Genomic DNA, 26,035 nt, shown 5'->3' on the forward strand with positions numbered 1-26,035 from the left:
CATCGTGATCGTCAAAGTCTAAAGGCAATGTACTGGCTACGATACTTAGAACGTACTACTGGTAATGAAATTCTCCATTCTAGGAATGGCTTGGAAAAACAATTTGGAAGGTATAAGGTCAATGGATTTAAAAGTTAAACAAATACAGTTTACGAATTTCATGAGTGTTACTATCACGGGTGTTTAAACTGTTATCCTACACTACGACACGTGTACCTAGATTCCACCTCTAAGCAAGGTACATCACTACAGATCGGTATGAAAACACCACCACAAAAATAGCATTTCTTAAAAATTTAAAACTTAATATCATTGAAATGTGGGAATGTGAATGGAACCACATGGTAAAAAATGACAAAAAATTACAACAGTTTACTCAAACACAGTGTCATGGTGTTATCGACCATCTGGTACCTAAAGATAGTTTTTATGGTGGACGTACCGAATGTTTCAATGCATTGTACGAATGTACCAGCGAAGAATTTGTGGCATATTATGATGTAAATTCGTTATATCCTTGGGGGATGGCACGTAATCATTGCCTATAGGTAAACCTAAAATACAAAAGATGCCGGACTTTCCACAAGTAAAAGTATTCCTGGATTAGTCAAATGTATCATATACCTCGCACAGACTTATATTTTCCAATTTTACCATATACGTGTAATGAACGCCTTTTGTTTGGGTTATGTCGTACGTGTATGGAACAAATTAATAACAATTGCATGCATAATGATACTGAGCGTGTCCTTACTAGTACATACTGTACTCCTGAACTTCATGATGCTTTAGATCTCGAATACAAAATTCTAGAAATTATCGAAATTTGGGAATTCAAATTAACCGGATTAGAAGATAATCTGTTTAAAGATTATGTCAATTCCTTCTTAAAAATGAAACAGGAGTCTTCAGGGTTTCCTAGCAGGTGCAAAACTAAACAAGACCAATAAAAATATATTGCATTCTATTATGTCCATGAAGCGTTCAGTTAACGGAAAATAACATTGAATCAAATCCTGGTCTAAGGTATATTTCCGAAATATTCCTCAATTCCTTATATGGAAAATGGGGACAGCGAACAGATTTATCTCAATCTGTAATCGTAGATACTCCAGAAAAGTTTTTAAGTTATCTATGGGCACCACAATACGAGGCACAAACTGTATTTCCTATTGGAGAGCAACATCTCATTGTATCATATAAAAACATTGAAAACAAAAACAAACCATAGAAATTTTCAAATGTTGTCCTTGCAGCATTCTTCACCTCCTGGGCACGTCTAAAACTTACGAGTTATTAACAGCTGTATATCTTAATCCTGTATTGTACTGTGACACTGATAGTATTATGTTTGTACAGCAACGTAATGAAAAGCCTCCACTTTCTTGGGGTTCCTATTTGGGTCAACTAACTAATGGAATTCCTGATGGCTGGGAAATTGATGTATTTATAGTCTTAGGGCCAAAAATTTATGCCTATAGAATGAAAGAAGTTCAAACGGGGAAAGTAGATTATGTATTTAAAATTAGTGGAAGAACTTTAAATCATCGTACACGACAAGAAATTAACTTTGAACATTTTTATCAACTTGTTCGGGATAAAGTTGACAAAAAAGGTACACAATCAAGGGAGAGTTGTCCGTAAACCAGGGTTTGTCATCGTATCCAAGTCTGAAACTAAAACACATCAGAAAATTCAAAATAAAAGACGACGATTAAATCATAACAGTATTACTGACTATAGAACATTGCCATATGGTTATCAAAGTGTTAAGTGTATTAAATGATTGGATTCTGTATATATAAGTAAATATGTAAATACGAAACTGTGTAAAAGTACCATGATGTCGTAACATAGTCATAATATCCTCAAATATGTCCATAAGTTTTTCACAAAACCTATCAGTTGGTACTTCTACGTATATATAATGTAAATATTGGGAATAAGTTATTAAAAATATTCAAAGTATAGTAAATATCTTATATATATATATATATATATATATATATATATATATATATATATATATATATATATATATATATATATATATTCATCCTCACGGCATTGTCAAGGCTCTATATTTGTATTTTACATTTATTATTGCAACCGGGTGTTACTGACTTCCGTATACGGTAGCCCGATCATCACCCTTGTTCTTCGCGCGCACAGTCATTCGAAGAACTGAAAACGTACTCTGTACACAAACAGTTTATGGTTGTGAACTCGGAAAGCCTGGTACTTCTGCTTGTCAAGGTCAAAAAGTGGGAGAAAAAAGGATGTGTAGAATGTAAAGAGGGTGCAACAGTGACTGTTGCTTGTAAGGGAACATATTCATTTGTAGTTCGTGCACATTCCGCCTGTAGCGCTACTGTGGCACGACGTATATTGTAACTGTATAACTCTTGTACACCGCTAGTAGGTCTATTCGCGTTAGTGACGACCGAAACTATGTTGTCAGCTCTGACTGCGATAAGGCACTGCCGTGCTGCTTTTCCTTCTCTTTTTTTCCCCTTTTCCATTTGTGAGACGCCAAACATGTTGTTTTTGCTTGTTGCACGCGCTGAACGTGTTTCGGGGAGCGAAGTATTTAAGAAGTTGACTACATATTCTTGTTTGCGATAGTTTTAAATTGGTTAACTGTTGAAAAATATACGAAAATAAAGCTGTACTTGTTAAGGTATATTAGTCGAGGACGTAGCTACTGACAGTGTTGATTACAGATTTTCTCGAGGAAGAATTTAATTACAGTAGAGGTGAAAAGGAGACGTCCATTTAGACATCCCCCACTCCCCTTATCAGACTCAATCGGAAATGGTCTCAACGTTTGTACACAAATGTGCAGGCGAAATTTTCGTTTGTACACAATTAGGGGCGACGTCAGAACGAAAACAAAGTGGGGGCTGTCTAAATGGTAGCCCCCCAACAACATGTCCTATTCAAGCACAAATTGTCGCAATCATTTGTACATCGTTTCTACAGAAATGTGAAGGCGAAATTTTCGTTTGTACACAATTAGGGGCGCCGTCAGAACGAAAACAAAGTGGGGGCTGTCTAAATGGTAGCCCCCCACCAAGAAGTCCTATTCAAGCACAAATTGTCGCAATCATTTGTACATCGTTTCTACAGAAATGTGAAGGCGAAATTTTCGTTTGTACACAATTAGGGGCGCCGTCAGAACGAAACCAAAGTGGGGGCTGTCCAAATGGTAGCCCCCCCCACCATGTCCACTTCAATCACAAATTGTCGCAATCGTTTTGTACATCGTTTGTACAGAAATGTGCAGGCGAAATTTTTGTTTTACACAATTAGGGGCGCCGCCAGAACAGAAAAAAATGGGGGCTGTCTAAGTGGTAGCCCCCTACCATGTCCAATTGAATCAAATTGTCGCAATTGTTTGTACTTCGTTTGTGCAGAAATGTGCAGGCGAAATGTATGTTCGCACGCAATTAGGGGCGCCGCCAGAACGAAAAAAATTGGGGGCTGTCTAAGTGGTAGCCCCCGACCATGTCCTATTCAATCACAAATTGTCGCAATCGTTTGTACTTCTTTTGTACAGAAATGTGCAGGCGAAATGTTTGTTTGAACAAACTTAGGGGCGCCGCCAGAACGAAAACAAAGTGGGGAGCTGTCTGAGTGGTAGCTCCCCCCACGATGTCCAATTGAATCACAAAGTATCGCAATCGTTTGTACATTGTTTGTACAGAAATGTGCAGGCCAAATTTTCCTTTGTACACTATTAGGGGCGCCGCCAGAACGAAAAAAAATGTGAGGGCTGTCTCAATGGTAGCCCCTCCCATTTCCAATTCAATCACAAATTGTCACAATCGTTTCTATATCGTTTGTACAGAAATGTGCAGGCTAAATTATTGTTTGTACATAATTAAGGGCGCCGCCAGAACGAAAACAAAGTGGGGGGCTGTTTAAGTGATAGCCCCCCACCATGTCCAATTCAATCACAAATTGTCGCAATCGTTTGTACATCGTTTGTACAGAAATGTGCATGCAAAATTTTTGTTTGTGCATAATTAGGGGCGACCTCAGAACGAAAACAAAGGGGGGGGGGCTGTCTAAATTGTAGCCCTCCCACCATGTGCAATTGAATCACAAATTGTCGCAATCGTTTGAATATAGTTATAAAGAAATGTGCAGGCGAGATTTTCGTTTGTACACAATTAGGGGCGCCGCCAGAACGAAAACAAAGTGGGGGGTTGTCTAAATGTTAGCCCTCCCACCATGTTCAATTCAACCACAAACTGTCGCACTTGTTTGTACGCCTTTGTACATAATAAATATGCAGCTGAAATTTTCGTTTGCACATAAATGTGGCCCCGCCAAAACGATAACAAACTATGGGCTCTCTAATTGATAGGCCTCCCACCATGTCGAATTCAACCACAAATTGTCGCACTTGTTTGTTACGGTTTTGTACAGAAATTTGCAGGCGAAATTTTCGTTTGTACACAATTGCGGGCGCGCCAAAACGATAACAAAGTATAGGCTACCTAATTGGTAGCACCCCCTACGTCCGATTCAAAAGAAAATCATCTCAATTGTTTGCACATCGTTTGAGCAGTAATGCGCAGGCGAATTTTTTTTTCTAAGCTATAAGATGCGTGGACAGAACGAAAAAAAAGGGGAGTTGTCTAAGTGCTAGCCCCACCATGTTCGATTGAACCACAAATTGTCGCGATCGTTTATACATCGTTTGTGCAGAAATGTGCAGGTAAAATTTTCGTTTGTATTAAATAATATACGGATGTGAGTATTTTTAATATCTGCGATCAACATTAACCGGTTTGAATAACGGTTGATGAGTTTGAAAATGGTTCCTATTGCACTAGTTGAAAAAAAATTCTTTTTCTCTGGCACACGGAAGAAAATGCCTGATTCTAATAGAACTTTTCACGTAGAATTCGAATCTGCAATCAGTTTTTCTCCATCACCCTCAGTTTTCCCGTGACAGAGGCGTTTTCGGAAAATTTCCCCTCAAATTTCTGTTCTTTTTCTTTTTTTCTTTTTTTTAAACCATTTTCATACTTGTAGCTTGGGTACCTTAGGTATATAAACGCACAAATTATATTGTATATTAGCCTGATTTATACTTAGTAAGCCCTCTAAGTTTCATAAGAATAGCATTATTCTATCTAGAGAAATAAACATATTTATATAAAAAATATGCTATGTGTAATGTTCATTTTACAATATTCATTAGTGCAGATAAAATCACATATAACTTCCACGAAAATTACAATATAAGCACGGTTTATATCTTATTGGATTTGAAATAAAACATATTTTCAATGATGTATACACCGTGTCACCATTTTATATCTACTTAATAAATAATACAAAGGAAGTGAGTGGTATCTTCTTAATAAATGTGCACTTACTTACCTCAACTAATATGTTTTAGTTGTCGACTTTCTTCTGTGTTTGGTTTCTGGAACATCTCTTTTAAGTGTCCAACAGTAATCAGCTAGCATTTTTGAACTACACTGTCACTGGTACCTCTTCTCCATGGAGGAAATGTCCTGATGAAAATGTTCCCCATACTCATCACTAACAGCACCAACCTTTTCAGGAAAGAAATGCAGGTGGGAGTCTAGAAAGTGAACTTTAAGGGACATGTTGCAACCCATTTCATTGAATGATTGCCGGAAATCACTCACAATTTCACGGTAATTTGGGGCTTTCTTGTTTCCTAAAAATTTCTCTGTTAAACATTTAAATGGACACCAAGCTGCTTTCTCAACCAGAGTTAAGAGATCCTCAAATTTTTGGTCACGAATCAAACATCTTATTTGGGGGTCTACAAAAATCCCTAGCGTCACTAACCCGAGGAATTTTTTCCTTGAGGTAACAAGATCCTGCATTACTTTTGTCCATTGTCCTAACAAAGTTTTTGAAGAGCCCCAACTTTATGTGAAGAGGAGGTAGAATTATCTAATCAGGGCTCACCAGTGAGGAATAAACAGCATTCTTCTGTCCAGGAGTTAATACATGCGTTGGCCATTCCTTCTTGATGTAATGTTCCGCTTTGTTCCTGCTGTCCCATTCGCAGAGGAAACAACAATATTTCGTATAACCAAGCTGCAAACCCATTAACAAAGAAATGGCTTGTAAATCACAGCAAACGGTCCACTTGTATTTCTCATACTGAATTTTTTCTAACACTATTTCGATGTTTTCATAGGTTTCTTTCATATTAGTTGCATAAGCCAAAGGCACTGAAGGAAATTTGTTGCTATTGTGCAAAAGGACAGCCTTAAAACTAGTTTTCAAAAAGTCAATAAGCAATCTCCACTCTGTACTTATATGTGCATGTCCAAGTCTATCCATCACAGCACAGACATTATTACAATACACTAAATCATTTTCTTGAGAATAGTAGTTTTGAAACTCTGTATGAAGGTTTCGAAAAATACACACTTTAGTGTCACGATGGAGCAGATTCCAGCCTTAAGTTTAGAATCAAGAAGTTCTGTGTGTGTATTGGAGAGTTTTAAATCCCGTATGAGGTCATTTAGTTCACCCGGAGTTATCAGATGGGAATCCAATGTAGATATGCTTCCTACATAAGTAGGATCATCATTTTCATTTGGAAATAGTTGCCTTAAGTACGTAATCCTCATTTACCGTAAGATGAGAAGGAGGTACCGGTACAGGTAATTCTGCACTGTGTGGAACTGGCCTAATTGCTGATGCAAATTAGGGTACTGTACTGTGTGGTTAGATTTACTGCTTATTTCTTTTATCTGTGTCATACAAAAGTAGCAGTCTGAAGAATGATCTTTTGGTTCCCTCCAGATCATCGGTACTGCGAAGTTCATGTTTCGTCCACCATTTGCCCACCCAGTCAGACGTTTCACGCAAGTACAACAAATGTAGTGAGGAACCCAGTTCTTATCCTGGTCTCCTACACAGCAACCAAAATATAACTGATAACACTTCCTCACAAGTGGAGTAAAACATCGACGTTGTGATTTAAATATCATCTCCCCACATACATAACAGAAATTGTCCGGTTTATTTACACACTTCCTCGACATCTTGTATCCTGTAAGGTATCACACACATACATACATACATACATACACACACACACACACACACACACACACACACACACACACACACACACACACACACAGGAATCTACACTCCATCAAATTCCCACAAAATCCCTCTAGACATTCCCTCATACAAAAATGGTGACATGGTGTACACATCATTGAAAACGTTTTATTGGAAGTCCAATGAGGTATAAACCGTGGTATATTGTAATTTTCGTGGAAATTATATGTGTTGAAGACCGACCCGACCCCACCCGTGACCCAAATTGACTGACCCGACCCGACAACCCGACCCGAGCTGACCCGATTGGCCCGACCCAAAGTGACCCGAGTGAACCAACCCGAGGTGACTTAACCCGACAACCGATCCGAGTGACTTGACCTTACAATCTAACCAGTTTGAGAGAGCTAGAACTTTACAAAACTGCCACCAGAAAAAAAAAATGCTGACCAATTCTTATGCATAAACCATTGTTTCGGCTTTTTTTACTTGTAGTATAATTATCCTCCTCCTCCTCCTCAGTGTTCTCCCATTAATAAACAGGCCAGTTTCCGTGAACTAGGTAAGAAGCTTCCATTTTTGCGATTTCCCGCTAATATCTGCCTCGCAACCCAACATAAAGTACCACCCTCCTTATTACAATCTATCAATTCCAACCTTCTTACACACTCTCGCTCTCCTGATATCACCCCCTTTACTACATCCCTCAGAATGCAATCCCTTAGCAAGATCAAAACTTGTGATCCGTCCATTTTTCGCTTCCTTATATCGTCTAATATTGCTCTCGTCTCTTGCATTTTTTCAGCATTTCCTAATTCGTTTTCCTCTCTACCCTGCTAACCTTCTTTATTTTACTCCACATCCAAATTTCCAAGGTTAAAATTTAGGCAATCAAGTTCGAAAGTCAAAATAAAATTTGACTGAGTTCTGAAGACAAGTTCTGAAGGCTAAAATAATAAAAGTTCTGAAGACAACATTATTTTCTAGTAAGGAATGTATATAGAACTTCTTTTAATATTTTTTGCTGTGTAACAAACAACAATTTCATCACGTTAACATTCCGATTTTTCTATTTAAAAACAGCGTTGCTGTCTGATAGAATCATAAGGAACTAATTGCACTGAAATATCATTCTGTAGGGAATTAGCTTTTATTTTTTCTTGATTAAATTATCTAGAAGATATTTGCAACGTTATATAAAATTAGCAAGTATTTTATTGCGGAGAAAGTCAAATCACTACCGCAATAATAATAATAATAATAATAATAATAATAATAATAATAATAATAATAATATTCTGAAGGTGACCAAGAAAGTTCTGTCTCTTTGTGGAGGTCTGTGTTCAATTGGCCCTCACACCGTGAGTTGAATGCGAATGGATATAAGGTGAAGGTCAGTTGTTGGACGAGACGAGACGAGACAGAATTTTCATGAAAGGGTACGAGATGAGACAGAGCTCTTTCAATAGAAACATATGCACTTTTCCAGACGAGACTACCTTCACGACACATTTTCGAAACGAGAATGCCCCAAACCAGGTCTCGTGAGCAACACTAGTAAGTATATCCAACATACTACTTGGTTGTGGCTGTTCAGATACACCGTGAACGTGCGTAAGGACTGAGTGAACATGGGGCCTTCACAGAGCGTTATAAGGGCTTGTTTGCTGTACGAGTTCAAATTGCTGCACCGCGGGGCGGAAGATATGACAGGCCTTTGGTGAGGGTGTCGTGACTACGCGGAGAGTGCAGTGGTATGACGGTTTAAGGACGGTGACGAAACACTCGAAGACGCACCACGTGCCGGAAGACAAACAGATGTTCAAAATAAAGATCTTCAGGCAGCAATTGAGGCGAAGACAGACATGTGAGGAACTGGTACTACCTTTCAGTGTAAGTGGAGAAACCATTCGGCACCACCACCATCAACTTGGGAAGCACTGCAAGTTGGGTTGATAGGTCCTACATGATTTGACTTGGAGCCAGAAAGCAACGCGAGCAGACACCTGTGTTTCTTTGGTGTCTCGTCTGAGGAAGGAGCAAATTCTGGACAGGGTGTTGACATGTGATGGGAAGTGGGTCCTGTACGAAGCTCCACGGCGCCGTCATTGTTGGTTAGCATCCCATGAACCGGTTCAAAAACAGCCCAAGCCAGCACTACGCCAGAATAAGGTTCTCCTGTGCATTTTGTGGACTGCTCGAGGCATCGTCCATCGGGAACTGCTACCAGCTGGTCAGATCATCAATGCAACTGTGTACTGTCACTGTGTACTGTCTGGATCCAGCAGTTCTGAATCGCAAAGGGGTCCTCTTGTTACAAGGCAACGCTAATCCCCACGTGGCTAAAATGACCCAGTACATCATTCTACGCCTTGGATGGAAAACACTATTGGATCCGCCATACTCCACGGACATTGTACCGTCCGATTATCACCTGTTCCATTCCTTGGGCAATCACCTTAGAGAACGCCAATTCAAACAGCTAGAAGAGGTTCAATATGCACTTGATACCTTCTTCACTTCACGTCCCACCAAGTTCGACTGCGATGGAATCCATGGCCTTCCAGAACGTTTTCAGAAGGTCGTCGAGGCTGATGGAGACGATTTTTGATATTCCAGGTACGTCTTAGGTTACATACCAATGTTCGAAGGTGTTGGTGAAAAGGCGGCGGAACTTTCTTGGGCACTCTTAAAGTTATAATAATAATAATAATAATAATAATAATAATAATAATAATAATAATAATAATAATAATAATAATAATAATAATAATAATAATAATAATAATGTGTCCTGCCCAAAGGCAGATGTTTGACCCGAAGGTCCATGGGTATTGATTCCAGCTCGTACCAAGTAAGTTTTCTGGTGGACAAACCCCATGTGCATGGGTTTTCTCGGTGTTCTCCCATTTCCTCCCACTTTCTTCATTCAACCACTTCAATTATTTCTCATCATCACTGTCTCTCTTAGCGTTGGTGCATAACGTGGGACGTTAACTAGATATTTCCTTTCAATTTCACTTAATGTGACATTTAACTTGACATAGAAACGCAGAAAGGAAAAAAGTCAGTAGTAATATTAATTACAATTACAATACCAATTAGTTAATATAGGGTAAAATTAAAATTTTATTACTATTTCACCTTCAATTAGTCACATTTATCATTCATTCACCAACTTCGAATTGAATTCCACAACAAAGCTCTTTATAGTATTCCGTATAGAAAATAAGTGAAGAATGTGACGACCCGACCCGAGTGACCTGACACGAGCTAACCCGACTGACCCGACCCGACAACCCGACCCGTAACCCGACCCGTTTGAGAGCACTATCAGAGGGGTACTATTTACAGTACAATTTATTTTGTATGGTTTAGCATACTTTAAGGCTACCATACTTTTTGAAAACAGAAAAAACGGGACATCTTACAAATTAGTAGTAAATATTGCATTTTGTATTAATTTTATCTTTCGAATTTTACTACAGTATCGCACTAGTTATACAACTTAAAATAATGTATTAATATAGTCCATACTCAGTGGCGTATTTAGGGGGAGGGCTTCCGGGCTCAAGCCCCCCACCGAAATCTTACTTACTATAGTAAAGTATATGAAATATCTTGCAGAATTTTCATATTTTCAGGCAAAGCACCCCCGGAAGTTAGCAAAGTCCCTCCCGAAACAAAATCGTAAATACGCCACTGTCCATACTTAATCAACAGTGCTAAAAATTATTATAGAAGCTAGAAGCTGTTATACAATATAAACGCAATCAGTGAACATACAATATTTAGGCAAAAATTATATTTTCAATATTATTACGCATACCACCTTTACATGCTCTACATGTCTTAAAGAAAAATATCCAGATTTATGAAGTTGTTTCAAAATTTCAATAGGCTGATTTATTTTTGTTAACCTAAAATGCGAACTAAAAGAAAGCAATTTGCATAATTGTTTTTCTGAAGCAGAAAACAAAATGTGTTTTCGGGGCTGGTCTGCAACGTCACAAGAATTTGTTGCCACCTCGGGGTATACATTCTTACTTTTAGTGATAAGAGTTATACTTAGGAGGATTTAAACATTGCATGTTATATCCGGGAAAGCAGCGATTGCAATAATAATAAAGATTAGAATGAAATTGTTCCTATAGTATTGTCGGAATTGAAAGCAAAAGGAATAAGTCGATTTTATTATCTTTTCAGAAATTTTGATATGTAATTAATAATAATAATAAAGAAAAAAAACAGGACAAGAAGGAAAATTTCTGCACACCGGGACAAATTTTAAGAAACCGGGGCGTATGGTAGCCTTACATACTTATTTGCATGCGGAGTGTCAGTACGAGCCACTACATAGCAGAGTTGAAACAAAACCTCGTAAATAGGTTGCCAACTCAGGAAAACAAAATTACCGGCACACCCTCAAAATTCTCTGTACAAATGAGAAACTGAAGACTGTATTGATCGTTATTGTATTTACCAGCAATTGTCACTTGTTTAAAATTATCGAAACAGATGAATAATACTGGATATTAATCTTTATGTAACAATAGTTGATTCATAAAATGAAATTTATTCCATAAACTTCACTTCAAACAAAGGAAATTGCTTTAAAAAGTCATTTTCTACTCTCAATAAATGAATAAAATTCTTTTACAATAAAATATAAGTGTTATCAAATTTGTTATGTTAAATAAATAAAAAAACTGCCATACGTTAAAAAAATATCGATAATGTATAATACAACGGAAATTTGTGTTTGTAAAGGCACTGTTGAAAAATTTCGATGTTCAATGTTATATTCTGGATTGCAGATTCCAAAATACCGGTCATAAGGGGTCTAATAAGAAGTTTGTACCGGTCACCGGCCTTAATCAAAATTACAGCAAATACCGGCCAGTTAGCAACTCTACTCGTAAATCAGAATGCTGAATGCACCAAAATACTTCACCATGCATTCTATAGTTTCTGCAAAATGAGTTTAATGAAGATGATCAAATAAAACAAAATACTGTGTTATAATTTTCCCTTTAACAGTCTACTTTGTGAATTTGTTATATCTTCCACTTATCAATTTCCTGTACGAGATGAGAATAACGGTTTCTGCGCAAGATAGAAAGAAAAAAATACATTTTTCTCATAAGGATTCAGTTCACGTAAGAAATAATGAATAAGTTTAATAATAAGAGCCGAGGAGTGAAAAACTAACTCAGCAATAATGATTGTAAGTATAAATATAAATTTAAAAAAACAAAAAAACAACATTTAATTCCATCATCGTTAGGATAAGATCAATATAGTGAATCACACGATAGTGTGAACAAACCAAACCACACAATAGTGTGAACAAAGTCCTGTTAGAAAAATACTCCATAAATGTGACACATTTTTTTAATGCTTCTACCATTTATACAATCCCTCACATTGTTTTCGTTCTGGCGGCGCCCCTAATAGAGTACAAACGAAAATTTCATCTGCACATTTCTGTGCAAATGATGTACAAGCGATTGATATAATTTGTGATTGAATTGGATATGGTGGGGGCTACCATTTAGACAGCCCCACTTTGTTTTCGTTCTGGCGGCGCCATTAATTGTGTACAAACTAAAATTACGCATGCATATTTCTGTACAAACGATTACGAAAATTTGTGATTCAATTGGACATGTTGGTGGGAAGCTACCACTTAGAGAGCCCCCAGTTTGTTTTCGTTCTGGCGGCGCCCCTAATTGTGTACAAACGAAAATTTTGCCTGAACATTTCTGTAAAAACGACGTACAAACGATTGCGACAATTTGTGATTGAATTGGACATGGTCGGGGGCTACCACTTAGACAGCCCCACTTAGTTTTCGTTCTGGCGGCGCCCCTAATTGTGTACAAACAAACATTTCGCCTGCTCGTTTCTGTACAAACGAAGTACAAACGATTGCGACAATTTGTGATTCAATTGGACATGGTGGGGAGGTATTACTTAGAAAGCACCCTACTTTGTTTTCGTTCTGGCGGCGTCCCTAATTGTGTACAAACAAACATTTCGCCTGCCCGTTTCTGTACAAACGATTGCGATAATTTGTGATTGAATTGGACATGGTGGGGGCGTACCACTTAGACAGCCCCCTTTTTTCTGTTCTGGCGGCGCCCCTAATTGTGTACAAACGAAACTTTTGCCTGCACATTTCTGTACACACGAAGTAGAAACGATTGCGATAATTTGTGATAGAATAGAACTTGTTGGTGGGGGGCTACCAGTTAGACAGCCCCCCACTTTGTTTTCGTTCTGGCGGCGCCCCTAAGTTTGTTCAAACAAACATTTCGCCTGCACATTTCTGTACAAACGATGCACAAACGAATGCGACAACTTGTGATTGAATTGGACATGGTGGGGGGGCTACCACTTAGACAGTCCCCATTTTTTTCTGTTCTGGCGGCGCCCTTAATTATGTACAAACGAAAATTTCGCGTGCACATTTCTGTACAAACGAAGTACAAACGATTGCGACAATTTGTGATTGAATAGGACATGGTGGGGGGGGGCTACCACTTAGACAGCCCCCATTTTTTTTCGTTCTGGCGGCGCCCCTAATTGCGTGCGAACATACATTTCGCCTGCACATTTCTGTACAAATGAAGTACAAACAATTGCGACAATTTGTGATTCAATTGGACATGGTGGGGGGGGCTACCAGCTAGACAGCCCCCAATTTGTTTTCGTTCTGGCGTCGCCCTTAATAGTGTACAAACGAAAATTTGGCCTCCACATTTCTGTACAAACAATGTACAAACGATTGCGATACTTTGTGATTCAATTGGACATCGTGGGGGGAGCTACCACTCAGACAGCTCCCCACTTTGTTTTCGTTCTGGCGGCGCCCCTAAGTTTGTTCAAACAAACATTTCGCCTGCACATTTCTGTACAAACGATGCACAAACGAATGCGACAACTTGTGATTGAATTGGACATGGTTGGGGGGGTCTACAACTTAGACAGCCCCCATTTTTTTCTGTTCTGGCGGCGCCCTTAATTATGTTCAAACGAAAATTTCGGGTGCACATTTCTGTACAAAAGAAGTACAAACGATTGCGACAATTTGTGATTGAATAGGACATGGTCGGGGGCTACCACTTAGACAGCCCCCAATTTTTTTCGTTCTGGCGGCGCCCCTAATTGCGTGCGAACATACATTTCGCCTGCACATTTCTGTACAAACGAAGTACAAACAATTGCGGTAATTTGTGATTCAATTGGACATGGTGGGGGGGCTACCACTTAGACAGCCCCCATTTTTTTCTGTTCTGGCGGCGCCCCTAATTGTGTACAAACGAAAATTTCGCCTGCACATTTCTGTACAAACGAAGTACAAACGATTGCGATAATTAGTGATTGAATAGAACATGTTGGTGGGGGTGGCTACCAGTTAAACAGCCCCAATTTGTTTTCGTTCTGGCGGCGCCCCTAATAGTGTACAAACGAAAATTTGGCCTGTACATTTCTGTACATACAATGTACAAACGATTGCGGCAATTTGTGATTTAATTGGACATGGTAGGGGCTACCATTTAGGGGAACTCCCTCGAGAGGAATCACTGTACTTATTTATTGCAAAAAGCAGAATTTAAAAATTCGCATTCGTCCAAAGTTATCGTGTGAAGTAACAGCCGTTTGTATGTACGTACTAATATTGATAAGTTCCACTACGCGATCCCAATTAATAGTGCATATACCCGCGCCACACACACACACACTAGCATTTGTACACACGAAAGTATACCTAGTAGTATCCACACGCTTACGCCGGAAACTAGAAACAAACACACACACACACACACACACACAGGGAGAGAGAGAGAGAAAGAGAATATCTTGTTGTACCTTTATACTGAATGCACAATTGGGGCCGCGGTGGCTCAGTGGTAGAGCGTTCACCTCTGGTGCTAGGGGTCCCGGGTTCGATCCCAGCCCCCGCCAAGTGAACTTTGTGGTGGACAAACACCGTGTGCGTGGGTTTTCTCGGGGTTCTCCCGTTTCCTCCCACTTTCTTCATTCCACCATTTCATTCATTACTCATCATCACCGTCTCCTTTAGCCTAACCGGCATAACCGTGGGACGTAAAACTCAAATATTTCATTTCATTTTTTTTGAATGCACAATTACTCACAAAATCAGTTAAAAAAGAAAAAAGAAAAAAGTTGTAAATGAAACTTTCAAAGATTGGTAGCACTGCTGCGTGTCACACATGAGATTGTTCCATAATGATTGATTCGTAATATGATGTATATGGGTTTCTTAATGGTAGTATAACAAAATGCCTTCAAATTGACCACTAAATAAAAAGTGAAATTTATTTCTCAAATTTTGTAAAATCGAAGTCGGTGGGCATTATGGGAACAGTCTACAATAACAATATATGCAAATAAATATTAATATACTTCACGTTTTCCAGTGGGTGCAAGAAAGCTTCGAATAGTATTTGTTGCCAGAAGCATTAGCTGATGTAAATATATATATATATATTAATATGCCAATATCGGAAATAGAATATTGTAGACTATATAAATACAATAAAGCGTTACAATTTACAATAATATGTTTTATTCCTATACTTATATCCAAACAAATATTGATATATTACGAAGTATGTGTATTCTATATAAGATAAAGGAAGAATACGTATGCTTCATATAAGGCTATTTATACGTATTTATAACATTTTATGTTCCGACAATAAATCACCCTAAGTTGAAAACCATGTTGACGCCATAATGTCTTCTAAAAGGTGAAGCATCTTAGAAGTAAGTAAACGTACCAATATTTTCATTAGAATACTTTAGTTAAAAGATATCAATAAGTAAATAGCTTATACTACAGTGAAATCATTTGTGCTTAAAATAACACTAGGACATGCCTAACAAGCATCTGCATAGGTAAAAATCACAATATATCGTAACATTATATTCAAGGTAATGTTAAAACAGTTATATACATAAGGAGTCACAATATATAAGCCTACAATACAAACCAGTATTAATGCAATACAAACACTTCAGATGTTTGCATTCACCTAACATATTACCAAAACAAGATATACAACCCTACATTACGTTAAATAATGTTACATGCTAAAAAGTCACAATATATAACCCAAAATACAAACCAATATTAATACAATACAAACCAAGAGATACAAGCTATCCATACTGTCCTTGTATCAAAGACGTTATGCAACCCAACAACACATGCTTAAGCATTTACTAGGAAACAAAAGATAATATGTCTACAATATGATAAATATATTCCTGTCCAAATATCAGAACCAATTTACATACATACACCCATTCACAAACTATTCATATATTCATATATACTTATATACATCTAATTTGTCATTCATGTGCCTTTCATACACCTATATACCCTTACAGCATCCAAAAGATGATATTCTATGCTAAAATCCCCTATCAGCTAGTAAAAATACCATATCAATACATAAAATACTTTCTTAGAGTTGCGTCCGTTTCCTCCCACATTATCTCATACATTTATACAATATGTACTACTCTCTACTATATTTATCCCAATATACCTCTAAATATACGAAAAGCACGAAAAAATATTCTTTCTAACCCTTTCATTACCAGTTCATTAATATTCATAAATAATTAATTCATTTATCTAGTTTTTAAAAATTAAACTAATTTATGCAGAAATATCTTAAAGAAATCGTCTTTCAAGCCTTCTTCCAAAACCAACAAAGAAAGACTCACCTTACGTAAAGATTTCATTTCTTCTTTATTCCATTCAAACTCAGGTAAAAAGGGTTGCTCTTCCTGTAACCTCAGGTGGCAGGGTCATTAACAACTGCGTAACAAGTCACAAGCCAATTAAAGGGAGTTCCTTTACTCAAGAAAAATCTTCACACTTCACCCCAACCACTTGCATTGGACCACCCAAGATACCTACCATCTGCCTGAATTTCCTTTTCTTTTACAGACCGTCAAAAAACTCTCTACATCTCCTCAGCCTCCCACCACCACTTAACTATTATTCTCTGTCATTTAAATATTATTCTATTCTCTACATTTACACTGTTTCTAAATACATGCAACTAAGTTATGTGACAAATACATAGAAAGGCTATTCTACTCTCTTTTGACTTCCTACGGGCACAACATTCATCCTAAGCAATCTGTCAATTTCAAGTGTCAATATCTTGTATTGTATTAATCGTAGAAAGCTCAGATTTATGTAAGAGTTAGATAATACTCTGTTCTCTCCAATACAAAGGGTCTTTTATCTCCAATCCTTTATTTCTAGACCACATACGTGCGTAGCTTGGATAGATTTAGGAACAAAACTGCTGCTTCCCTCTCTTCCTCCTTTTTTTCCCCACTGGTTACCTCACCTTAGGATTTCCCATACTTTCACCATTTGTGTCTTCTTCCTTCCAATTAGTTTCTTGAATACCAACACCAACTGTATTTAAGATTAACAGAAACCTCTCTTAACGACACCTTAACTTCATTCAGGTATTCTTCACCACTTTAGGGAGAAAGGAAGAAACAAGTTTCTTATAGGATAAAATTCGTAAAATTTTAATTAAATAGTATAAAAACAGATTATTTTTATCATAGGATCCGCTTCTGGTTTCTTTGTTAGAGTTTTATCACTGAAAATTACGGTAGCTTTTCAGTTTCTGTATCGCCTGATGCTACAAATCCTTAAAAGCATAATTGCCCGGGCTTACTGACATATAACACTTCCCAATTCTAACACTCCGATTTAGATAAAATTTGGCAGACAGATACTACACATGCATGTTTGTTTATTTTCTGTGGAAAACGGTATTAGGAGGCAAAAGCCCGCACGAAAAGATTTTGAAAGTTGACTCCCGAAAGGCAAGAGGAAGTGGATTGAAGTGAACGAAATTGTAAACAGATATTTTAGACATAAAATGAGGGAATATACCTTTCGTATTTTCCTGAAAAAAAAAAAAAAAAAACAGTTGCGTGTGGCACGCACGCTTCCAAAAACTTTGATTACGTAATATTAAAAATGCTAATAAGTATACGTCAGGAGTGCCTAAATGACATGGAGCATTGTAGTGAAACTATGTTTAGAGACAGTGCACAAAAAATAAGCAAACACGTGTTTTTTCTGTGTGCGGGAAAACTGTTGGGATCAAGGCCCCTCCAAAAGAAGGAAATATTACCGTAGACGCGAAGGAAGGAGTTGACCGAAGCAAATGCTATTGTGCATAGATATTGATTGTACGCGTAAAATAAGGCAATACGTGTTTCACGAGTGAACCCAACCGATTTGCTTCAAATTTGGCACATCAACAGCACAAACAGTATAGCGTATTTTGTAGTATTTCCTGAGTCGCCTTTAACCCTTACAATATTTTTCCGCATAAGCAAGACACGCGTCTATTAATTTTCTGTTTACTGTTGACTGGGAAACGCGAATTGCCTTATCTTACATATACAATATCCACACATAATTTCATTCGGTTCGGTCCACTCCTTTCTGCACTACTACGGTAAAATTTACTTTTCTCGGAGAGGACCTTGGCTCCAACACTGCTTTTCCGCACAAACTAAAAGCAAGTGCTCGCTTATATTTTGCGTATTGTCCCTACACAAAGTTTCGTTAAAATTCTTCATGTCCTTTAGGCACTTCTGACATACTGTTAGTAGCACTTCTGTTATTTTGTGATTAAAGGCTTAGAGGGTCCGTGCCCCTTTCCAACCATTTTCCCAGGGAAACTTGAAGCACGTATTCACTCATTTTACGTCTAGAATATATGTTAACAATTTCATTCACTTCGGTCCAATTCTTCTTGCCTTTCGGAAGTCAATTTTCAAAATTTTGAGTGGTGGCTTTTGCCATTAAAACAGTTTTTTCGCAGAAAATAGAAAGCACGTGGGTCATTCCATGTCAAATCACTTAATTTTAAAACATGACAGTGCTTCAATATCTCAGATTCTCTTCAATGTTTTTTCATACATAAATACCAATGAAATTATGCTAAATCAATTTTTTTTATTTTTTGGATGAGAAATGAGTTGGGGAGTAGTTTTTGAAAAATGTGAATTTGGCACCAATTTCATTTTCCAACACAGCACCATGGAACTAAACTTGTAACTTGCTTACTTTTCAAGTTATTAGGCTTATGCAGGTGCCAAATGAAAGCTTAATAATTGCTCTTTCAGTAGAAACCTTGCAAAAGAATACACTGTCAAACATTAATGGGCTTACAAAGCAAATTTTAGTTTTTATTACAAATTGTGCCATTGCTCAAAAGTTACAACTATGAAAATTTTGATACTTTTTTGTACATTCATCTTAACACGTACAGGGTATGATTAAAAAATAAAAAGGGTGGTTTTCGTATTTTCGTTATTATTATTATTATTATTATTATTATTATTATTATTATTATTATTATTATTATTATTATTATTATTATTAATTTGTATTTTACATGTATTGAAATATACAGTTCTATGTTTGTTACAAATTGCGTCATTGCTTGTAATTACAACTATTAAACTTTTAAGTTATATATATATATAGTCCCCTTAGCACATACATGATATGGTTAGAAGATAAAAGGGGTGCTTTTGGTATTTTTGTAATTATTATTATTATTTTGTATTTTACATGTACAGAAATATACGTTTTAATGTTGTTAACAGATTATCCCTTTTCTCTGAAATAGTGATGGCCAATTCCGGAAAAAGTCGAAAAAATTTTGGAATTCGGAAAAATTCCGATTTCGGTAAGATCTGGAATTCGAAAAAATTCATTTCCGTTTCGAAAAATTTCATTCGCATTTTTCCGAATTCCGAATTTTTTCTAAATTTCAGAATTCTTCTGAAATCCGAAAAGTGAAATTTCCAATTCCGGAAAATTTTGACCATTCCTACTCTGAAGTGACAACTTTCACACTTTAAAACTTTTTCAAATAAGTATCTTAGTAAATGTTAGGTATGCTTAAAGGTAAAAGTCATGTAATGTGTAATTCTGGTATTACCATAATATTATATTTTTGTACTATGATTTTCATTTTTCCCAATTGTACCATAGTTTACAACTATCAAACTTTTGTAAGTTTTTATAGGATTAGTTTGCATTTATTTGGTATGATTAAATAACAAAAAGGGAGGCCTTTTTGTAATAATTTTGTGGTTTTGTGAATAAAAATATATAGGCCTAGCAATGTAAGGGTTGAGTGATTATTATAAAACCTATCAACAAAAAAAGAAATAATAGACTAATGTACATAGATGAACACAACAAACATACATACCGGTAATACTTTTCAGAATTACATAGATTTTCATACAAAATGTTGTGTCTTGTATTTCACAGCTCACTGTTTTCACTGAAGATATGACGTCTTTTTAAAATTTTGCTTTCATTTGCGTAAGTTCGGGCTGATTAGCTTGTAAGAGATGTAACAAGAACTTCCCAGATGATATTTTTAAAAGGTACCCAACAAATTTCTTCATTTTCTGGCCAGTACAAAGCCCTAGAGTGATTCATGAATTGCACTCTGACGGACAAAAATATAATTACAAAAAAAACCAAAGCACCCTTTTTATATTTTAACTATATCATGTATGTGCTAAAATGATTCTATAAAAATGTTTCAAAAGTTTCATAGTTGTAAACTAAAATTAAAACTGTATATTTCCGAACATGTAAAATACAAAAAAAAATAATAATAATTACAAAAATATGAAAAACTCCTTTTTAATATTTTTTTTAACCATACCATGTACATGTTAAGTTCAATATACAAAACTCTGAAAATTTTCTTAGTTGTAACGTTTGAGCAATGGCACAATTTGTAAAAAAAAAAAAGGAAAAAAGAAAGAAAGAAAGAAAAAAAGAAAACCTAAAATTTGCTTTGTATGCCCATTAATGTTTGACAGTGTAACCTTTTGCAAAGTTTCTTAGGATCTACTGAAAGAGCAAACATTAAGCTTTCAATTTGATACCTAGATAAACCCAACTTGAAAAAATAAGGAAGCTATGATAATTTTAGATCTATGATGCTGAATGCCAGAAAGTGAAATTTGTGCCATATTCACTTTTTTCAAAAATTTCTCCCCCGACCATTTCTCATTCAAAAAATCGAAAAAAAATAATTTAGCATAACTTCATTGGTATTTATGTATGAAAAAATTTTGAAGAGAATCTGAGACATTGAAGCACATTGCTCTAGGTGAGTTGACATGGATCGACCCACGTATTAGTTTGTTTTATGTGTAGTATCTACTTGCCAAATTTTATCAAAATCGGAGTTTTTCACTTGGGAAGTGTTACGTGTTACATGTGAATAGAATTTGTTTCTTCTTATATTTTGTAAAATTTTTGAAATTTATTTCACACATGTAATGGTTCCACTTACTAATCATATAACTTTAATCAAAGACTGAAGCAATAATTATTGTGTTCATGAATTAGAGTATATGCCTACTTTTTTGGGCACAAGTGAACTTCTAATTGAAGAAAATAGTTTCTTATCGAAATGTCAATTTGAATTAATTGTTCTCAATTTTCGTAGATGGAGAGCAAGGAAGGCTTATAAGCACCTTTAGCATTTTGTCTTTATTGGCAGAGGATATTAGTTACGTTCAAAGTCAACACTATAATACTGAGCCAACCGAAGATGTATTGCTGTTTCGTGTTACAGATGGAAAGAATGAATCACCCATAGCCAGACTTAACATTTCGATAGAGGTAAGTGCAGTATTACATTTCTTACAAAGTGACAAAAGGGCAACAGAGTATTACATTTCTAACAAGATAAAACAAGGGCTACATTACTTATGGTGGGTAATTGAATCTTAAGCATTTTAGCTTACCTGATCTTATTTTTACTCATAAGAATAAAGTTTATATGTTGTACGGTCAAAGGATATAAATTAATTGTTGTACGGTGTAGTCACGTGTTTGAGGAGCTCCGCAAATTTAATTAATTTTGGGATTTTAATTATGATTTGTTGGTGATTAGAGGTGTCTGATCTTGGCTGCCTGCATGTTCTGAACAGGTTGGGGGAGCATAGTGTGGTCTGCGGGCGCTGGCCGGCGCTGAGGGGTGTGTGTGGCGTGGTCTTTCTTTCATCACTCAGAATCGTTGTGGTGTGGTGCTTTGCTTTCATCGTGTGGTGCCTTGACCTATGTTTTTTTTGCAGGAGATCCAGGAAGCAACGTGTAATTTTGATCAACTTCGTATTATATGCATTTCAACAGAAAACTTTTAAGTCAGTTATTAGTCGTTTAAATTCGAATTTAACAATCCAAAATATGATTTTTTGCAAATCCTAAACAATGAGAATGGAAAATAAATCTATAAATGCAAACTGTTCACAAGATTTATCCATCTTATCCGAAAATGAAATTTATTGTTCTTAATGCGATAAAACATTCCCTACAAAGAAAGGATACAACCTACAGAAGACTAGAAAACACGCTACACAGGACCAAAACTCAATTACGGAAGACTTTACGCACGAGTTGGCTAAATTAAAATCAAATATATGGGTAATAAAAAGGACTCCAAGAGGCATACGAGGTGCTGTAGCAGACAAACTTTCTTCTATCATTAGTGACTGTGCCAACAAAAATGATTTAACTTCTTGGAAGAAATAGTTTAGATTTGCTTTTCATAATCTACGAATCTCCAGAAACCGAACATCCTCAGTCACTAACATAATTAAACAAAATCTAAGAGACTCTTCTGTAGTAGAATGTCCTGCAACTTCAAGTAAGAAGATCAAACCCGACTTATCTAAACCGATTACAGCCAAAATCGCTGATTTTGATACAAAAGGTGCCTTAAGATTACTGATATCTGACGATTCTCTAGCTCCTTCGAGTGAGGAAACTTTTGCTAGTCTACAAAACAAACATCCGTCTCCTTCTAGAGCTTTAGAAATGCCGGAGCAATCAGAGTGCTTGACATCTTCTCTCCTTGTAAATGAAGACATGGTATCAAGAGCAATCCATAATTTTAAGAGTGGCTCCGCTTCTGGAATCGATGGCTTATCCCCTTAACACCTGAAAGACTTAATTTCTAAATCTACAGGAGCATCAGCGTCTGTTTTACTAGGCGAAATCACGAAATTAGTTAACACCATTTTAAATGGAAACGTAAATCAAGACGTGTGGCAATACCTTTTTGGAGCCAATTTGTGTGATTTACGAAAAAAGGATGGCGGAATCACACCTATAGCAGTTGGATGTGTTTTTCGACGACTAGCATCCAAGATAGCTGTTGCGCTCGTTTACAACCAATGCTCTCAATACTTACAACCACACCAATTGGGGTTTGGAACTAAAAAAGGTAATGAAGCTATTATACATGCCACAAGGACATACATAAAGAGAAATGAAAACGCAAACATAGTAATCTTGAAAACATATAACAAACCTAACAAGTTTGAAGAAGAACACATACAAACGCAACAAAACTGCTAACAAATCACCTAATGACATCTTAATCAAGCACATAGAGAATAAACTTGCAGATGGAGAAGTACATGGAGCTGTTCGACTTCTTACTTCTGAAGATACTTTAGCCTCAACAGATGCCACCACATTGAAAGTCCTAAAAGAGAAACATCCTGCACATCCTTCTGGATTTACGCCATCCGACACAGCAGATTTTAATATTAATATTGATAGAGTCACATCCAACGAATTCTTAAAAGCGCTTAAATCCTTCCCTTCAGGTTCTGCAGGAGGTATAGATAGCATGCGCCCTTCAATTCTTAAAGATTTAATACTTTATAATGCACATGATTCCAAAGATCGCCTAATTAAGATAGCATGTGAATTCCTATCTAAGATTATATCAGGGGATATGCCTAAAGAATTAAGACCAATATTCTTTGGGGCATCGCTAATAGCTCTGACAAAGAAAAGTGGAGGTATTAGACCTATTGCAATAGGGAACATGTGGAGAAGACTCTCGTCTAAAATAATTTGTGGAAGAATTAAACAACCTCTAGTTCAATTTCTCTCTCCACACCAATTTGGAGTAGGCATTCGATATGGAGCCGAGGCAGCAGCACATGCGGCTCGTATATATTATTCTTACCCTCACCAGAAACCTAAAGCTTTCTTAAAAATTGATTTCAGGAATGCTTTTAATGAGATAGACAGGGACGTAATGTTATCAGTCGTAAAAGAAAAATTTCCTTCGATCTATCCCTATGTACACCAAAGTTATGCTCAGTCCAGCAATTTATATTATGGTAAACACATCATTTTGTCACAAAGAGGAGTACAGCAAGGAGATCCTTTAGGTCCAGCATTATTCGCAATAACTTTACAGTCCATAGTCGATAACATACACACAGATTTGAATGTTTGGTACTTAGATGATGGAACCATAGCTGGAGATCCGGATACCGTATTAAATACATTAAAAGTGATCTATACACAGGGAATTAGAGTTGGTCTACATCTCAATTTTTCGAAATGTGAAGTTAGCTTTCTTGGAACAACGAAAGAGCATATGCACATACTCCTCACATCATACAATGAGGTAGCTCCGGGCATTCAATTAATGTCTCCTTCAAACGCTTATCTCCTAGGAACTGGCCTCAAAACAGAATCAAGAAAAACCTTGTTAACTGAGAAGATAACCAAACTGGAGATGTATTTCGCACGTCTGTCATTAATCTCAGCACATTCTGCCTTTTATTTATTAAGGACTTCATTTACTACTCCAAGATTACTATATTTTCTGAGAAGTTCACCTTCATGGAAGGAAGAAGATTTATTAGAACGCTTTGATAACACCGTAAAATCTGGTTTAGAATCTATCCTAAATTGCTTCCTTGAGGATAACACATGGCTTCAGGCTTCTCTGCCAGTTGGTTTTGGTGGATTAGGCATCCGACGAGCCATAGATTTGGCTATTCCCGCCTTCTTGGCATCATTCTATGGTTCCCGATGTCTAATAGAATCACTTCTCCAACAGGATATAAGCTTCCACATGGATTCTGAAGTTAAAGATTGCTCTTCCACTTGGTCACTTCTAGTTGGATCTGAATTACTTGAATTTAGTACCAGAGCAAAGCAATCCACGTGGGAAGAACCTATTTTTAAATCACACTTCTCCTTTTTACTACGGTCTTCACACAGCCTAGAAGACAAGGCTAGAATAATTGCTGCATCATCCATAGAAGGAGGAGCTTGGCTTAAAGCTTTACCTTCGTTCTCTCTAGGTCTTCATCTCAGTAATGAGAGTTTTCGAATAGCAGTTGCGTTACGGTTGGGAGCAAATATATGTGAACCTCATAAATGTCAGGCATGTAGGAATCCAGTAGATAAAAAAGGACTGCATGGACTGTCTTGCATAAAAAGTACAGGTAGATGTCCCCGACACTCAACTGTCAATGACAGCAGGTATACCTTCAATAAGGGAGCCAAATGGATGTAGTAGAACGGATGGTAAAAGACCAGATGGGATGACCTTAATACCTTGGAAGAGAGGCAAATCATTGATTTGGGATTTTACATGCACAGATACTTTCGCTCCTTCCAACCTTCCTTTCTCCTCACTCCAAGCGGGCAATGTAGCCAGTCGAAAGGAAACAGAAAAAAGAAGAAAATACAGCAACCTAACAGAGAAGTACCAATTTGTACCCATTGCCATTGAATCCAGTGGATCCTGGGGCAAAGAAGGTCTCAGTTTTATAAAGGAAGTAGGTAAACGCATCACTCAATTGTCTGGTGATGATAGAGCAAGCACCTTCCTAATTCAGAGAATAAGTATGGCAGTACAAAGAGGTAATGCAACCTCTATATTAGGAACCATACCACCAGGTAAAGAGCTAGAGGAGATTTTTCTTCTCTAAAACACGTTTCTTTAAGTCATCTGATTGTTTTATGCTAGAAGAAGAAGAAATTTGATTTGTATATAAAGTTATC

At 36.9% G+C, this 26,035-nt stretch overlaps 1 protein-coding gene and 1 long non-coding RNA gene across 7 annotated transcripts in view; one reads left to right on the forward strand and one right to left on the reverse strand.

Annotated features, from left to right (window-relative positions):
• Positions 1-26,035, forward strand: part of LOC145661112 (extracellular matrix organizing protein FRAS1-like) — a 3,375,101-nt gene that overhangs the window by 1,342,244 nt on the left and 2,006,822 nt on the right. For all 6 annotated transcript variants that reach the window (XM_081726561.1, XM_081726566.1, XM_081726573.1 and 3 more), the window contains one exon: positions 21,657-21,832. In XM_081726561.1, coding sequence (XP_081582687.1) covers positions 21,657-21,832 — 176 coding nt within the window. The remainder of the gene's footprint in view (positions 1-21,656; positions 21,833-26,035) is intronic.
• Positions 1-26,035, reverse strand: part of LOC145661134 (uncharacterized) — a 535,905-nt gene that overhangs the window by 36,838 nt on the left and 473,032 nt on the right. The gene's annotated exons all lie outside the window — the stretch shown is intronic.

Source organism: Thermobia domestica, chromosome 1 (genome assembly GCF_964235325.1).
Source record: "Thermobia domestica chromosome 1, izTheDome1.hap1.1, whole genome shotgun sequence".
Taxonomy (NCBI): Eukaryota; Metazoa; Arthropoda; class Insecta; order Zygentoma; family Lepismatidae; genus Thermobia; species Thermobia domestica.